General features: G+C 36.8%; 1 protein-coding gene across 3 annotated transcripts in view; it reads left to right on the top strand.

The window, feature by feature from the left end:
* zgc:174863 (uncharacterized protein LOC100136852 homolog) overlaps positions 1-9,015 on the top strand; it is a 10,365-nt gene extending 1,350 nt beyond the window's left edge. The window contains exons 2-8 of one of the 3 annotated variants that reach the window (XM_060869078.1): positions 2,291-2,370; positions 3,366-3,680; positions 3,822-4,127; positions 4,725-4,844; positions 6,105-6,137; positions 6,403-6,444; positions 7,123-9,015. In XM_060869078.1, coding sequence (XP_060725061.1) covers positions 2,301-2,370; positions 3,366-3,680; positions 3,822-4,127; positions 4,725-4,844; positions 6,105-6,137; positions 6,403-6,444; positions 7,123-7,187 — 951 coding nt within the window. In that variant the 5' untranslated portion in view covers positions 2,291-2,300 and the 3' untranslated portion in view covers positions 7,188-9,015. Of the gene's footprint in view, positions 1-2,271; positions 2,371-3,365; positions 3,681-3,821; positions 4,128-4,724; positions 4,845-6,104; positions 6,138-6,402; positions 6,445-7,122 lie in introns of those variants that run through there. The other 2 variants (XM_060869079.1, XM_060869080.1) reach the window with 2 other exon arrangements.
* The last annotated feature ends 3,485 nt before the right edge of the window (positions 9,016-12,500 follow it).

Genomic DNA, 12,500 nt, shown 5'->3' with positions numbered 1-12,500 from the left:
AACCTGTTTTTCTTTTTTTAAATGTACTGGAATCAATTTTGCATTGAAATAAAATAGAGTAAATGTACACAGTGTTATATAATCAGATATAATCAGATATAATCAGATATAATCAGATATATTCAGTGTAAAACAGAGTCCCATCACTAACTTTGTAGAATATTATAAAGTAAAAGTTGATCAGAATTGTCTCTTTAACTGTAAACCTTCTCCTTTGTAATAATCTGTTTGTTTATGAGTTAAATACAGAACTAAATCCACTGTACAGTCCAGTCTGTGTACTTAATGATCTAAAGACCTTTACAGTGTAATATGGCAGTGTTCCTGTGACACTGTTTATGAAACCTTCTGGTCGCTCGGACGTCTCTGTTGATGAGTCTAGACTTGAGATTGTCTGAGGTTTTATTTACAATATGATGATGTGAGTATCAGCTTCTTGTAGCTTATCATCGTCTATCTGATGTAGTCTCTGATATCTGATGTAGTCTCTGATATCTGATGTAGTCTCTGATATCTGATGTAGTCTCTGATATCTGATCCACAGATTTAACAGTGTTCTGCTCCCATAAAGATGGCTGAGAGTAATCAGACAGATTTGTGAGGGCTGTGTGATTATTGAGCAAGAATTTCAACTCTTTTATTCTTCCTCAGAAACGAGAGCTGGATAAATATAACACTAATGATGTGGTGTAAGAGTCGATCCGATCTCTGTGCTGTCATGAAGAATGAAGTCTGTTCAGGGAGTAGAACATTCTGGTACAGAGGTCATAGCTCCAGGAAACGCTGTGTTATTTGTGTAATGGGTCCAGATATGAGAGAGAGAGAGAGAGAGTGACAGAGAGAGAGAGAGAGAGAGAGAGAGAGAGAGAGAGAGAGAGAGAGAGAGAGAGAGTGACAGAGAGAGAGAGAAGAGAGAGACAAAGAGAGTGACAGACAGACAGAGTGAGAGAGTGACAGAGAGACAGACAGACAGAGTGAAAGAGAGACAGACAGACAGAGTGAGAGAGAGACAGACAGAGTGACAGAGAGAGAAGAGAGAGAGACAGACAGAGTGAAAGAGAGACAGACAGACAGAGTGACAGAGAGAGAAGAGAGAGACAGAGAGAGTGACAGATAGACAGACAGACAGAGTGAAAGAGAGACAGACAGACAGAGTGAGAGAGAGACAGACAGAGTGACAGAGAGAGGAGAGAGAGAGAGAGAGAGACAGACAGAGTGAGAGAGAGACAGACAGAGTGACAGAGAGAGAAAGAGAGAGACAGACAGAGAGAGAAGAGAGAGAGAGAAAGAGAGAGACAGACAGAGTGACAGAGAGAGAAGAGAGAGAGAGAGCGAGAGAGAAAGAGAGAGACAGACAGAGTGACAGAGAGAGAAGAGAGAGAGAGAGAGAGAGAGAGAGAGAGAAAGAGAGAGACAGAGACAGACAGAGTGAGAGAGTGACAGAGAGACAGACAGACAGAGTGAAAGAGAGACAGACAGACAGAGTGAGAGAGAGACAGACAGAGTGACAGAGAGAGAAGAGAGAGAGACAGACAGAGTGAAAGAGAGACAGACAGACAGAGTGACAGAGAGAGAAGAGAGAGACAGAGAGAGTGACAGATAGACAGACAGACAGAGTGAAAGAGAGACAGACAGACAGAGTGAGAGAGAGACAGACAGAGTGACAGAGAGAGGAGAGAGAGAGAGAGAGAGAGACAGACAGAGTGAGAGAGAGACAGACAGAGTGACAGAGAGAGAAGAGAGAGAGAGAAAGAGAGAGACAGACAGAGAGAGAAGAGAGAGAGAGAAAGAGAGAGACAGACAGAGTGACAGAGAGAGAAGAGAGAGAGAGAGCGAGAGAGAAAGAGAGAGACAGACAGAGTGACAGAGAGAGAAGAGAGAGAGAGAAAGAGAGAGACAGACAGAGAGAGAAGAGAGAGAGAAAGAGAGAGACAGACAGAGTGAGAGAGAGACAGACAGAGTGACAGAGAGAGAAGAGAGAGAGAGAGACAGACAGAGTGAGAGAGAGACAGACAGAGTGACAGAGAGAGAAGAGAGAGAGAGGGAGACAGACAGACAGACAGAGTGAGAGACAGATGTGCTATCAGAGTCTTTCTGAATCTCACTGAGCTTCTCTCATAACTGTGGACAAAATGTTGCCTTTTTCAGACATCCAGAGAAATGAGTGTAACAAACATCATCACACACAAGTAGGCGGTGTAACGACGACCCGAGGAATAAAACATTTCCTTCTGCTTCTTTTTCTTCCTCTTCAGTCTCATCAGTCTGATGTTATTCCTCTTCTCTACAGAAACAGAGACATGGCTTCTGCAGCTCTCTTTTTCTTTGTACTGATGATGTCGTCACTTCGTGTTGGAAAGTCAGTTGACAGTAAGTGGAATTTTATTCTGATTTAAAAGTGTTGAATAGAGAAAAGAGCTCAAGAGCAACATGCTGAGGGATTAGTGCTGAGGGATTAATGCTGAGGGATTAAGGGATTAGTGCTGAGGGATTAGTGCTGAGGGATTAAGGGATTAGTGCTGAGGGATTAATGCTGAGGGATAAATGCTGAGGGATTAGTGCTGAGGGATTAAGGGATCAGTGCTGAGGGATAAATGCTGAGGGATTAGTGCTGAGGGATTAGTGCTGAGGGATTAATTCTGAGGGATTAGTGCTGAGGGATAAGTGCTGAGGAATCAGTGCTGAGGGATTAATTCTGAGGGATTAATGCTGAGGGATCAGTGCTGAGGGATAAATGCTGAGGGATTAGTGCTGAGGGATTAGTGCTGAGGGATTAAGGGATTAGTGCTGAGGGATTAGTGCTGAGGGATCAGTGCTGAGGGATAAATGCTGAGGGATTAGTGCTGAGGGATTAGTGCTGAGGGATTAAGGGATTAGTGCTGAGGGATTAGTGCTGAGGGATCAGTGCTGAGGGATTAATTCTGAGGGATTAGTGCTGAGGGATAAGTGCTGATGGATAAGTGCTGAGGGATTAATGCTGAGGGATAAGTGCTGAATGATAAGTGCTGACACATTAGTGCTGAGGAATAAGTGCTGATGCATTAGTGCTGAGGTATTAGTGCTGAGGGATTAGTCAGAGAAACATCCAGGAGCACATAGAAGATCTCTGGAGGAGCTACAGAGCTCCACAGCTCAGATGGGAGAAGGTGTTCACAAGCTAGATGCTCCACAAAGCTGGAAGACTGAGGAGAAGAAATTTATGAAACAAAATACTAAGAAAATCTTTTTTTTCCTCAGTTTTTTCAGACACTGTTCATTAAAGTTCACCACACTGGTGGTAGCATCACATAGTGAGTTCTTTGTTACGTCTCACGTGAATGTCCTCCTTTTGTTGGTGTGTTTACTTTTGTTTTTTCTCCCTACAGGTCTGTTCACACTGAAATGCCAGCCTGCAGTTGGAATCATTGGTCAGACCACCATCATCTCCTGCAGTATCGAGACCCAAACAGAAAACAAGCCTAATATTAAAACTGTGGTTATAACCAGGATTGGACAACAAAAGCCCTGTTTCATGTTTAACAGTATGGATAACCATGTGACTGGAGACCCTCGATTTCATGCTGAAAATGCTCCATCGTTAGAGCTTCAGAACACTATGATCCCAGATGAAGGTGAATACAGTTATTTCATCAGAACCAGTCAGGGGACTGAGCACATCATGTTCACAATCAATGTCACAGGTAAGAGCCAAATGTCCAGGTGTGCACATGATCTCACTACAGCAGAGACAAAACTGCACCTTTATTTCTGTCACTTTCTGAGATGTTTGTATTTCTTAGCTCGTGACCCCGTGACCTTTAAACATGTTTTTTTTCTTTAAGGCAAGTACTTCACCCCGGTTGTAACCACCAAGCAGAAAGAGATTGTGAATGATGGAGCTGCTGATCTGTACTGTACGGCTAACGGCGGTTACCCAGCAGGAACCATCCACTGGTTTGATCTAAGAAACACAAACTGGACAAAAAACTCACATCTGCAAACAACGCAGGGACACGACGGTCTGTTCACTCTGACCAGCACACTGAGCTTCAAGAGGTTCGACTCTCTCTGGGGAGAATTCAGGTGTGTCGTCCTCAACAGCAGATATCAAGTAGAAGGGACGAGCAATTCAGAACTGAAGATAAAGGGTAATTATTGTTATTGTTATTACACATAATGTAATGATCTAATGTTCTGATCAGCAGAAATGATCAATGAACAGAAGCGTAATTTATTAATACAGAAGATTAGCAAGTAATTCTGTTCATATCTCTCTCTCTCTCTCTCTCTCTCTCTTTGTCTCTCTCTCTCTGTGTCTCTGTCTCTCTCTCTCTCTCTCTCTCTCTCTCTTTGTCTCTCTCTCTGTCTCTGTCTCTCTCTTTCTGTCTGTCTCTGTCTCTCTCTTTCTGTCTCTCTCTATCTCTCTCTCTGTGTCTCTCTATCTCTCTCTCTGTGTCTCTCTGTCTCTCTCTCTCTCTCTCTCTCTCTCTCTCTCTCTCTCTCTCTGTGTCTCTCTCTCTCTCTGTGTGTGTGTCTCTCTCTCTCTCTCTCTCTCTCTCTCTCTCTCTCTCTCTCTCTCTCTCTCTCTGTCTCTCTCTCTCTCTCTGTCTCTCTCTCTCTCTCTCTCTCTCTCTCTCTCTCTCTCTCTCTCTCTCTCTCTCTCTCTGTGTCTCTCTCTCTCTCTCTCTCTCTCTCTCTCTCTCTCTCTCTCTCTCTCTCTCTCTCTCTCTCCCTCTCCCCTAAAGGGAACGCTCCAGCAACACCTGACAGCTCGGTGAAGAACATCGTAGCTGCTGTAGTAGTGATCGGGTCTCTCATCGTCGGCCTCCTGATTCTTCTCTTGTTAAAGCGACGACGTTTTCAGCGTAAGTACTAAAATTCGTTAAAAAAAAGTCAAATTAATCGTAAAGATATAAAGATAAGAACAGCAACCTGAAGAGGATTAAATGATCATGAACAATATATACAGTGTATAAGGGCAATTAAACATGAACAGTATAAAGTGTTGAATTTATCCTTCGTTTCTATGCAGTATGTAGGATAATGTCCTGATAATGTCCTGATAATGTACTGATAATGTACTGATAATGTCCTGATAATGTCCTGATAATGTCCTGATAATGTACTGATAATGTACTGATAATGTAAGGAAAGAGTTAAAGACTTTATAAAGACATAAAATTAGGGAACTAAAAAGGGGAAAATGTTAAAAAGCCAAAGCAGCAGTTCTGTTTATTCTGCTGTTTATTTTAGTGCACATGTGACCACATCAGCAGTGTTCAAGCTCTAGGAAGCAGTAGGAAGTTTAACAAAGGATTAGCAACTTGAGCCAAACATTAAAATGGTACGCAGTCTTAAAGGGATCTGGATGTTGGACGTCTCCCATGGTCTGAAATGCTCCACAGCTTTAACAGAACGAAAACCGCTCAGTAAACAACCAGACAGCTGCAGACGCTTTCGTTCCTTATTCAGGTTTCGAAATGGCAAAAAAACAAGTTATTATCTACATCAGAGCACAATAATCAGGAGACGGGGGGTGTGTGCCAGTGATAATATCAGGCTGTTTTTAGTTACAGTGCATAGTGATGAAAAATCCCCTTAACTGTGATATGGTCACGTTTATTCCTCCATGTCACGGCGCAGTCTGATGGCTTTATTTACTGAACAACAACATGGATGAGGTTTGGGGTCTACAGACAGAATAACAGCTGCAGTTAGATTCATGCAGAATTGTGTTGTGTTGCTCTCGCCGGAGTGTGGAGCTGGAACTCAGTTCATCCAATCAGCTTTCAGAAACAGAGCATAGAGAAGAATCCAAGCACTGAAGCGTACAGTAAACAAATGCACAAACAAATGTACATTTATACTGAAAGCCTGATATCACTTCCAGACTCAAGTCCAGACTTTACACTGAGACGTGTAATAATCACTTACACAAGTCCAGACTTTACACTGAGACGTGTAATAATCACTTACACAAGTCCAGACTTTACACTGAGACGTGTAATAATCACTTACACAAGTCCAGACTTTACACTGAGACGTGTAATAATCACTTACACAAGTCCAGACTTTACACTGAGACGTGTAATAATCAGTTCCATTTGTTGTTTTTTTTTTCTCAGAGCTAAGAAGAGCATCAGCTGTCCCCATTCTGAGTAGGTTCAGTGTTCAGCCTTGGTGTGTTAGTGGTGTAGATTCTCTAACTTTATCTCAGGACATGGACACCGACGTGTACTGTGTCCTCTGATTGGCTCTCAATTACTCAACACTGTGTTTGGGACGTTTTGTAGCTTCACCAAAACACTTTTCTTTACTTATCAGCTTTGTTCTTGGGGACTTTTTCACATTTATGGATTAATCTAAACCAGGAAGTTTATAAGCTCTCACACTAACAGTGTGATGTCATTTCCTGTTTTTTAGGTGACAATCAGAGAGAATTTGGTGACTACGAAGAGAAAGATGGTAATTTTGTTCCTAATAATAGAAAGACACACACACTATCTCTCTTTCTTTCTTGGTAAAACACACCAACACATATTACTCACACACATACACGCACACACACACACGCACACACACGCACACACACACACACAATAATTTCTAGAATTTCCTTCCTCGTTCCAGATGACACTCCCACAGTGTGGGGTATAAAATGTCCTTTTTACTGAAACACTGTGAGGTCTCACTAACATTTAGGGATTTAGTGCAAATAGAACTAGCAGAAGTTATAAATTAGAAATAAAACTGATATAAATATATGATTTAATGATGTAATGTGCTAAAATTAACAGCGTCAGCTCTAAAACATGAGCTTGTGTTATCTTAATAATCCATCAGACACACCAGGAAATGTTAGCTAAGTAAAGACGTACATAAATACACAAGGCTTGGAGTTTTAGTCTTTATTCTACAGCAGTGAGGATTATTTCAGTATTTGACCTGATGGTAGTTAAAATCTAGTAAAAATCTGCGTTAGCATTATGGGATGTACTGAGATTAAAACATATACAGTTTAATTTATAAAAGGTTTGTGTGTTTGTGTAATATATGTGATGTGTATTATTATTGTGTGAAGATTAGGAGAGAATCAGAGTGAGATGTTATTTATAAAGTTTTATCTTGTGGTTTGTTTCACAGCTCTGAACGATTCAGCTTCGGTTTATACGGAAGCAGCTGACGCCAAGCAGAACATCGCAGTGTAACGTCTGCTTCTGAATCACATTTAATCACATGATGGAGACCTGATCTGTGTTCAATCTTCACCACGCTTTCACTTTCTACAGAATATATTCTTTCTCCTTTATTAACTCCACAAACAGGTTAGTGTTCTGAGTTCTGTAACCACGAGGGCTTTGGAATTTAGCTCCAGGCCGAGGCGAGTGTGGAAAGCCCCTGACCTTTAAAAATAACTGATGGTCCGTGTAGCTCATAGTGAAAGCTAAACTGGAATTGCAGTGTGTTGCATAAATTCTTTCACTTTACTTTCATTTTCAAAAAATTGGTCAGAATGATCTAAGATAAATGATGTGAGTGCGGATAATTCAGCAGTAACAGATCTTTTGCGATACCTCCAGTGATGGAGTCATTAAACAGGACTTAGGGCTCATTCCACACACAGTGGTGTCTTTACTAATCAACACAATTTGGGGAATAATAAGCCATAAAGTTAAGAGTTAATATCTGTGTCTGGGGGTCCACCCTGATCCTGACGTCCTCTACATGGAGGTCTAAAGCGTCTGAAACGGACCTCAGCTAACGTGTAGAATCAGGACACACCTGAGAACTGCGCTGCTCTTCTACTCTGTAAATGTGAATAGAGTTTGTGTAGATGATTACAAGGTGACACGCCGCTCTGATGTAAGTGACCACAAACAAGAACCAACTTGTTTCCCTGAAGCTTCACAACACTACATGTAACTATAAACAGATAAAGTGTACACACTATAGGAATAAAGCAGATTAGCATTGATTCTTTTTCTATTATGACATGTGCCAAATTGTTTTATTCAGACCAAAGCACTAAAATATCAGACAGAACAACTTCTGATTCTGAATGACTTTAAGCACATGATGGAGACTTGTGCTGACCTCCATCATCTCCACACTGAACTTTCTGCACACAATGGATTCTTTCTCTATTATTAACTCCACAAGTGTATTTGCAGCAGAGAAACTGTACTGAGAAGCTCAGCGTAGTTCTCATGTGTGTCCAGTTTCTACAGACCCAGACATAGAGATCCCACAGAACCCGAGGAACCGTAAATCAGAAAACTACTAATTAATAAGAGCTGTAACGTGAATAAAGCGCTTCAGGTATGGACAGGACGGGTGCTACAGTGAGCTGCTGGACCGTTCAGACATGATGAAGCCTTCACAAGCCACTTCATACAGCAGCTACGTGCAGTCTCTCTGACTGAAAAGATGAAAAGCATTCTGTGAATGAAAAGTCTTTCACTTTGAGGCCTACACAGGAACCTTATATATCACTTTATTTAGGAGGTCGTGTGTGATGTCATGGTCAGTTCAATCTCAGGAGCTTCTCTAGACTCAGCTTCAACTAAACCTCTTTAACTGCATGTGCAAATCATTAACACTTCAGTGAGACTCAGTCTGTGCTGAACTTTAGGAATAGTAAAGAGAAATGTATGTAGCACTAAAATATCTGTTATTATGGTGTAATTTCTGGTGAAATTCCTTTTCAGTAATCACTGTTTACTAATGTTGTCTTGAGACAGAAAAACATCTTTGTAGATAAATACATAGGACTGATCATATCCACTATGTCCTTACTCATGTGTGACTTTATACTTTACTCTTAAGTGATTTTGCACTTTTTATTACTGAGTTCCGTCTGTAGCAGAAGATTCAACCTCTTTAATCACGTTCACCCTCCATCTGATCAGGGGCTTGGATTGTGCTCATTAACTCACTGTTATTTACAGGTTTCCTTTTCTAATTGTTGTGTGTAATGAATGTTGGTTTTGTATGGTTTGTTGTTTGAGAATGGAAAATAAAATGTACTGAACAGAATTGAGATGAAGTGTGTAATATAGTGTCACATGACACACGAGTGGATTTAAACAAGACAAAATACAATATTAAATACACATGAATCAGATGGTAGTGTTGTGTCTCTGGTTTAATGAGCGGATTAAACTTACTGTATTATACTATACTGTACTAGACTATAATATACTATACTATAATATACTATACTATAATATACTGTACTATACTGCACTATACTAGACTACACTGTACTATAATATACTATAATATACTGTACTATACTATAATATACTAGACTATACTGTACTATAATAGACTATAATATACTGTACTTTAATATACTATAATAAACTATACTATAATATACTAGACTATACTGTACTATAATATACTATAATATACTGTACTAGACTATAATATACTAGACTATACTGTACTATACTGTACTATAATAAACTATACTATAATATACTGTACTATAATAAACTATACTATACTGTACTATACTATACTATAATATACTATACTATAATAAACTATACTATAATATACTATACTGTACTATAATAGACTATAATATACTGTACTTTAATATACTATACTATAATAAACTATACTATAATATACTAGACTATACTGCACTATACTATAATAAACTATGCTATAATATACTATACTATACTGCACTATACTGTACTATAATATACTAGACTATAATATACTATACTGTACTATAATAGACTATAATATACTGTACTTTAATATACTATACTATAATAAACTATACTATAATAAACTATACTATAATAAACTATACTATAATATACTATACTATACTATAATAAACTATACTATACTATACTATACTATAATAAACTATACTATACTATACTATAATAAACTATACTATAATAAACTATACTATAATATACTATACTATAATAAACTATACTATAATATACTATACTATAATATACTATACTATAGTAAACTATACTATAATAAACTATACTATACTATACTATACTATACTATACTATAATAAACTATACTATAATAAACTATACTATAATAAACTATACTATAATATACTATAATATACTATACTATAATATACTATACTATAATAAACTATACTATACTATACTATAATATACTATACTATAATAAACTATACTATAATATACTATACTATAATATACTATACTATAATAAACTATACTATAATATACTATACTATAATATACTATACTATAATAAACTATACTATAATATACTATACTATAATATACTATACTATAATAAACTATACTATACTATACTATAATATACTATACTATAATAAACTATACTATAATATACTATACTATAATATACTATACTATAATAAACTATACTATAATAAACTATACTATACTATACTATAATATACTATACTATAATATACTATACTATAATAAACTATACTATAATAAACTATACTATACTATAATATACTATACTATAATAAACTATACTATAATAAACTATACTATAATAAACTATACTGTAATATACTATACTATAATAAACTATACTATAATATACTATACTATAATAAACTATACTATAATATACTATACTATAATATACTATACTATAATAAACTATACTATAATAAACTATACTATTATAAACTATACTATAATATACTATACTATAATAAACTATACTATAATAAACTATACTATAATAAACTATACTATAATATACTATACTATAATAAACTATACTATAATATACTATACTATAATATACTATACTATAATATACTATACTATAATAAACTATACTATAATAAACTATACTATACTCCACTCTACTGTATTACATATTTATTATATGTTTCAGCAGGTGTGTGAATTGTGAATGTTAAGTGTAAGTGCTGCCCTCTACTGCACATGTATAACACATCCAACACGTCTCCTTCTCTCTGTTCCGAACACCTTTAGCTTTTACTTCTTATTTAAGGGCCTTTTTACCCCTGGTCACTTCATGTGTTGTCTGTGATCTGATATCTACCCGATGGTAAAAAGACCAGGTCTAAATGCCCTCCGAAATGGAGACAGATATAAATCCGACAGTACAAACCCCTACAGGAGGAGGTCTGGGACGTGTTTCAGATGAAACTGGACTGGTGTAAATACATGTGGTTGTTCGAGCCACATACGTCAGCGCTAAACTCCTCCCAAACGGAAGTACGTCACTCACAAGTGACTCACGAGTCGTGCATCGTCATAGATATATACACTAGATGTCGCTGTCGCTACTCGATCCGTACAGCAACACGATCGGTTCCGCGCATGTGCGAAATGACGTCACTTCCTGTCATCGCCGACTGCAGTTTCGGTTATTAACGCTATCCTTACCGTTGTCATAGCACTTTATTTACAAGTCTTATTATTTGCAACTATTATTTGTCTGAGTTTCAACATTTAATAATATTGCTCATTTAATGTCTGTTTTGTGTGCAGGTTTGTTACTCTAACTTGTTTTTACGGTATTGTTGTCCTAAGCAATCACTAAAATAATATAGAACATTTTTAAGGTTAATATGTGACACAAAATAAAACGTATGAGAAAATGTAGTAAAATTAAACTATAGTTTATATATGTTACATATAATTTGGGAAATACAGATGTGTGTGTGTTTATTTGATTTATTCAACTGATTTATTCATAAATTAATTTGTTCCCTCCCTCCAAATTTAGTTGGAACTAAACTTCCAAATACCAAATTTAGTTATTAATGATTGCACTTTATTTCACAATAAATATAATAATAAATTTATTAGTGATGCTTTGAAATCTATATTGTTCTTTGGTTACAGAGGATTGTGTGTACAGATTCCGAACATGGATACACTGTCCATAGAAAAATCACATTTTAATTTCATTAAATGGCCCATTTCCCCCAAAAATTAAAGAGACCCACTTTAAAATAATCTATAAGATATATCCGGTCTGAGATACACAATTGGATGTCACTTAAGATGGATAATATCCCTACTTTCGACCTGTCACACATACTCTTCTACATGGACAATATAGATTCATCAGTATCTGATTTACTCAATATGATTATTATGATGGGTAAATATCATATTCATTGCAGTAAGTGGAGGTGTTCTAAGCCTTCCTTTGTCTGGTTTATGAACGACTTTAAATAGTTTTTTTCCTCACTGAAAAAGATCAAATCTACTAAAATTGCAAGGAAAATGTATAGTGACATATTTAGGAAACTATTATTTTGATGAGTCTGACCTTATGTACTGTTCTAAATATTTGTTTTTTTACTTTCTTTAGCCTTTTTCGACTTGTGTATTTAAGCGTCTCCCCCTTTTTGTTTTTTATTCTTTGTTGGTTTTTTAAGAATTTTTTCTTGTACAGTGACAACATTTGTATTGTATATATACATGTATATCCTGTTCCCCAACAAGAGTTTTGTATGTTGGTGCTTTTTGTTA

The sequence above is a fragment of the Tachysurus vachellii genome, chromosome 4, assembly GCF_030014155.1.
Source record: "Tachysurus vachellii isolate PV-2020 chromosome 4, HZAU_Pvac_v1, whole genome shotgun sequence".
Classification (NCBI taxonomy): Eukaryota; Metazoa; Chordata; class Actinopteri; order Siluriformes; family Bagridae; genus Tachysurus; species Tachysurus vachellii.
The sequence above is the reverse complement of the archived record's forward strand: the minus strand, read 5'-3'. Positions and strand labels throughout refer to the sequence as shown.